Below are 5,556 nucleotides of genomic sequence, written 5' to 3'. Positions count from 1 at the left end.
AACAACAGTGATTGACAAATTTAATTGTTGTTGAAATACATTTTAAAATACAACTAAAAGATAATCAAATCATCAATAATACATTCACGTTACTTGGAGTGATAATTTACATTTTATAACACAACTTGAATGTTTAATTGACAAATTTACATATTTATATTGAAATTTAATACCTGATATACTCCTGATCAAGCTTTTTGTTTTATTTATGAATATTTGATATATGATAACAATGACGACTAACTTCAATAGAATATAATATATCAACTAATGAACATATTTTTATTTTCATACTTTGTCAAATGAAACAGCCAAAATTCAATTTCCATTTTAAAAATCAAACACTTTATGAATTATTGTTACTTTACTATTAACTTCCAATGGATTTTAAAAATGAATTAAAATTGATTGAAAATTACTTGGCATTTTCTTGTAGATTAGTTGTTTTCTTGGTATTAACAAAATTTTGCTCATCCTCATACAAAACTCTGTTTCTTTCTGCTATTTTGTTATTCTCCGAATCGAAAAATTGAATTGATGAATTCAAGTCCTTTTCTTTCTCTTCAAGAATGCTTTTCAACTTAACCAACTCGAATTGGAGTGAAGTATTTGTTTGGAACAATTTATCATTTTCATCATTCTGTTTTCTGAGCTTTGCGTTTCGTTCTTCAAATATAACTTTTTGTTCATTAAGCAACTTTTCTTTATTCTCAACATTCTTTAGACTCTCACGATAAAATTCGTCCATGGTTTTAATACTTTTTTGCCTTTTCTCGAGTTCTTTATTCTTTTCGACCAATTGTTGTTCTAACTCTTTAGTTTTAATACTTTCGTTTAAAAACGTGGCTTTTAAATCTGTTAATTCTGATGTATTCTTTTCAATCTCTGTTATCTTTTCTCGTTCAGATTGTTGTAATTCTTTCAAAACATTACTTTGTCTGATATTTTCTTCTTTTTGTTTCTTATTAAGCTCCTCTTCTTTTTGTACAAGGTCTTCTCTTGATTTGATTTTTTCATTCATAAGTTGGAGTTGATTCTTTAGTCTTTCATTCTCTTCTTTTAATTTCAAATTCTCTTCTTTGAGTGTTTCAAATGAATCAACTTGTTGTGTTTCTTCCTCTGACATTTTTTATATTATAAATGATCTCCAAGACTCTTTAAATTGAAACATTTAAATTAATAATCATATGGCTTCTAATGATCTTTACTATAAATAACTTCTTTTTACTGATTTATTGTTTAAAACTACTAAAAAAACTAATGAAAATTATTTTATATTCTATTCAAAAAAAGCATTATAATACTATTTTTTATTAACAAAAAATACCATAAAACTAATTCCAATGACTTCTATATTTATATACCTCATTATTTTCATTTATTTTAATTTAATATTTATTTTTAAATTTTAATAATTAAATAATTTAACTTATTTAACTTATTAGTATCACAACTTAAACTGGTTGATTCCCATTTTTATTGTTTTTATTAATATTTACTATACATATCCCCATTCTCAACTAAAACTTATCAACTAATAGTTTATAGTTTATATATTATTAGTAATTATAATAATATTATCATTAATTAATCATAATAATATAATTAAAATAATATAAAAATATTCATTTAAAAATTATAATATAAAAAACCAAATTTATTAAAATCAATTTGTTAAAATTTCAATTTTAATTATTATTCGACGCAATTACACGATTTCTAAGACTAAAATCAGGTTTCCCCTCTTCTGTGTTTCTTTATTGAAGAATCCCAACTCTCCCAAATTGAATGAAGTCTGTGTACCAGGCACAACAATGGGGACATTGTAATTCTCGCTTAAAATATCGATGTTAATTGGTATTATTACTGACTGTCCGACATACTGTTTTTTTACCCACACGGTTTTTATCAAGTCGAATCCACGTTTCTCTGTGCCTTCGACCTTTTGCGAACTTATTTGGAGTGTATGTTGAACTCCGTCTTTCTCAAAGGTAATTGTATGCGGCTCAGAAGTGCCAGCTTCTATTGTCATTTCTACGGGTTTTTCGCCTATTATATGTGTAAACGTTCCGCCAAAGTGGAACATAGCCATTGGTATCTCAAGTCGGGTGATTTCTTCTTTCTCTTTTTCAATCACATTTTCTTTAGTGTGTGATTGTTGTGATGTTTCTTTAACAGTTTCCAACTCTTCTTGACTTTCTTTGACTTTCTGTTTATATACTTCGACCTCTCTTTCTAATGTCTCAACTTTTATAAGACACTCCTTGTTCTCTTTCTCAAGTTTGGTGATTGTGGACTTATCACAATCTCTCTCAGATTTCATCTCTTTTATTTTATTTTCGTTTTTGTTGAGCCTTTCTTCGATATCTGTGTTAGCATTAATGTAGTTATCTTTAATTATTTCTAATTCTTCGACTCGTTTTAATACCCCTTCATGTTTCTTTTCCAACTCGTTGTTATCATTTTCAAGTGATGCTATTGTTTCTTCTTTATTCCTTGAATCTTCGAGTTGTTGATTGTTTAGAACAATAAAATTCTTTTTCCACTCATTTTCTTTATTTTGTTGTTGTTCGAGTTTAGAAATCGAGTCATTAAAGTCTCTTCGTAAATTTCCATTTTCCAACGCCAATTTCGAGTTTTTGTTCTCCAATTCATTTTTTTCGTTTGTGATTTGAGTGATTTTGTCTTTCATTTTTTGAACGATTACATTTGAACTTTCCACAAAACTTTTACAACTATTTTGATGTTGTTTAAATTTTTCTTCAAGATCTTCGTTTCTCATTACAAGTGTTTTGTCTTTTTCTTCCAATTGCATTTTTTCATTTTTCAACTTGTTTATTTTACATGTTAAAACTTTATCAAGATCATCAGCTCGGTCTTTTTCGGATTGAAGTTGAGACTTGAGATTTTCGATCTCTTCTTTCTGTTTTTCAATCACTTTTTTATTTTCATTTAAAAAAATAGACCAAGAATGGTTTTCTTTTTTTATTTTTTCAATTTCTTCTTTAAGTTTTTTGATTTCTTTTTTCAACTGCTCAACTAAATTATTACTCTCCTTTAAATCTTCTTTCGTTTTAATCAAATCATTTTGAATTTGTTGAATTTCTTTGGATTTTTCGCAAATTGTTTTTCCATACGATACTTGGGTTTTTTGTAATTGTTTAATTTCATATATAAAATTTTGTTTATCTTTGTTAAGTGTGTCAATTTCGTTTTGTTTACTCTTCAATTCCGTCTTTAATCTTCCGATTTCACTATTTTCATCGCGATAAAATAAACCCCAAAAACTCATTTTATACAACACAATTTCAGTTTCTTGTTCGTTTTTATAAATAAATAAATAAACTTCATTATTAAAAATCATTTCTTTGTAAAACTTAAATAAACTCAATTTTGCCATATAAATTGTTATATATAACATTTTAACACACAAAATAAAAATGTTAATTAATTAAACTGAATTAGTTCTTTCCAAACGTGTTGAAATGCAATCTGAGGTTGTCAAATCTCTCAGGTCTCTTTTGCTCATGTGCCGGAACGCCGAGTGATATAACGTTGAGGATTTTGTGGGTTTGAGGGAGTTTAAGGATTTTTGCGATGTTCATCATTCTGTCTTCCTCTGGGTACACTCCAAGCCAAACTCCACCATATCCAAGTTGATGTGCTGCGAGTAAGATATTCTCTGCTGCAGCGGAAGCGTCCATCACCCAATACCCTGGTGTATACGCCTTTGAGACGTTTGCAATCACAGCGATTGCATGGCTGCAGTTTTTAAGCATCGCAGAGTATGGATGGACGGCTATAATGTCTTCAAGAATCTTCTTGTCGTCGATAATTATAAATTCAGTCTCTTGTTTGTTCACAGCAGTTGGAGCATAGAAGCCCGCAGTTACTATCTTCTTGACGTCCTCGTCGGGGATCTTTTCTGCGGTGTATTGGCGGACACTTCTTCGGTCATAAAACAAATCCATGCTCATTTTCTTTGTTTTTTAAAGTTTAATTTTGTACTTATATCTTATCTGTTATGGCAAGTCAATCTCACTTTTCATTTATCGAAATATTTTTGTTATCAAGTACATTTTCTTAAAAACAACTTTTGTCAAGTTGTATATAATATTATTTATAAATATTATCATAACTTATAAATATCCTTTTTTTATTGTTAAAAATAATTAACTTTATTTCCAAACAAAAAAAAGTTCAAACACTTTTTTACTTTTATTAATGTTTTATTAGAAATAACTATTAAACCAATCTTTTTTTATCACCAGAAATATTTCAAAAGTCGACGAAATGGTAAAATTATCAATATTTCGAAAAATATGAAAAAGATTTTGTGTTTACTTTTTTTCACGTGTTTTTTGATGTTTTCAAAATTTTAAAAAAAAGTTTTTAAAATTTTCAAAAATAGTCAAGTATTTTTCATTTGAACTAATTGAACTCAAAATTAAATTATATTACACAACAACCACTTTATTTCTTCTCTTTCTCCATTGCCTCTTCCGTTTTCTCGTCGTCCATTTCTTCGCTTTTACTCTTAACTACCTTTTCATCTTTCTCATTAACAATTTCCTGAATGAGTTTCCTCTCCGCGTCATCGATTTTCTCTTCGAGACTTTTCTCGACAACAGCCTTCTCTTCTTTCTGTTCTTTACTTTCTACCTTCTCTTTTTTCTCTTTTGTTTTTCGAGCATTTCGGCGTCGCAAATTGTCTTTGTCTCTTCTGAGTTTCTTTTGTTCTTCGGTTTCATTTTCTCGTTTCTCTTTGACGTGAAGGCGTTGTGCTTCGCGTCGTTTGATTTTTTCTTCGATGGTCTCGTTTCTTCGTTTTTCTCTTAAATGGTCACGTTGGCTTTTCCTCCGTTTTTCCTTCACTTCTTCGGTCTCGTTCTGCCGCCGCAATCTCATCCTCTCTTTCATTTGTTCCCTCCGCTTCTTTTTTTCATCTTCTGGAAGGTTTCGACGTTTTTCACGCATTCGTTGGCGCTCGTTTTCTCGTCTTTTTAAACGTTCCTCCTCTGTCTCGTTCTGCCTTTTTGTTCGGGAACGTTCTCTCTCACTTTTTCGTCGCGCTTCGATTTGGCTTTCACTTTCGTTTTTGCGACGATCACCTTTCTCAGATGTCTCTTTTGAGATTTTTTCGAATCTCAGAAATCTGACTGGCATTTTTTGTGTCTTTGGGTTTATGTGTTCTGCTGAATCAGAAGGTGGGGGATGGATACTCTTTTCAGTGATTTTGTTTTCAATTAGTTTAGTTATAATAAAATCTAGTTTGTCATCAACACTTGCAATTTTTTGAATAAAATTTTCGTTTTTGCCGCACTTTTCTTTTTTTTCAAATTTTTGTGGTAATCTGAGTTTTGTTTTTTTGACGGAAGGAATAATGTCTGGCAATTTATCGTCGTCAGTTGAAAAAATTTGCATCTCTTTTAATTTTTGACTTTTTTGTGTCTCTTTTTTTACCATTTTTTTTTGATCTTCTTTTTTTTCTTTTTCTGTCTTGTTTTCTTCAACCCTTTTACTGGCTTTTGTTTTGTTCAGATTAATATAACCGTC

At 29.4% G+C, this 5,556-nt stretch overlaps 4 protein-coding genes across 4 annotated transcripts; all 4 read right to left on the bottom strand.

Annotated features, from left to right (window-relative positions):
- Positions 1-415: 415 nt before the first annotated feature.
- Positions 416-1,126, bottom strand: EIN_307070 (Tropomyosin-1, putative; the record flags this gene model as incomplete). The annotated part of the gene is made up of 1 exon (XM_004186029.1): positions 416-1,126. The coding sequence occupies one exon, from the start codon at positions 1,124-1,126 to the stop codon at positions 416-418; it is 711 nt and encodes a 236-aa protein (XP_004186077.1).
- A 582-nt stretch (positions 1,127-1,708) lies between these two features.
- On the bottom strand, positions 1,709-2,692 carry EIN_307060 (hypothetical protein; the record flags this gene model as incomplete). The annotated part of the gene is made up of 1 exon (XM_004186028.1): positions 1,709-2,692. The coding sequence occupies one exon, from the start codon at positions 2,690-2,692 to the stop codon at positions 1,709-1,711; it is 984 nt and encodes a 327-aa protein (XP_004186076.1).
- Positions 2,693-3,461: 769 nt separating this feature from the next.
- On the bottom strand, positions 3,462-3,977 carry EIN_307050 (NADPH nitroreductase, putative; the record flags this gene model as incomplete). The annotated part of the gene is made up of 1 exon (XM_004186027.1): positions 3,462-3,977. One exon carries the CDS (start codon positions 3,975-3,977, stop codon positions 3,462-3,464), a length of 516 nt encoding a protein of 171 aa, XP_004186075.1.
- Positions 3,978-4,473: 496 nt separating this feature from the next.
- Positions 4,474-5,556, bottom strand: EIN_307040 (hypothetical protein; the record flags this gene model as incomplete). The annotated part of the gene is made up of 2 exons (XM_004186026.1): positions 4,474-5,223; positions 5,284-5,556. Coding segments are annotated over 2 exons (1,023 nt in total), but the record flags the coding sequence as incomplete, so codon positions are not given.

This window comes from Entamoeba invadens, assembly GCF_000330505.1.
Source record: "Entamoeba invadens IP1 unplaced genomic scaffold scaff_1105074724509, whole genome shotgun sequence".
NCBI classification, from domain to species: Eukaryota; Evosea; order Mastigamoebida; family Endamoebidae; genus Entamoeba; species Entamoeba invadens.
The sequence above is the reverse complement of the archived record's forward strand: the minus strand, read 5'-3'. Positions and strand labels throughout refer to the sequence as shown.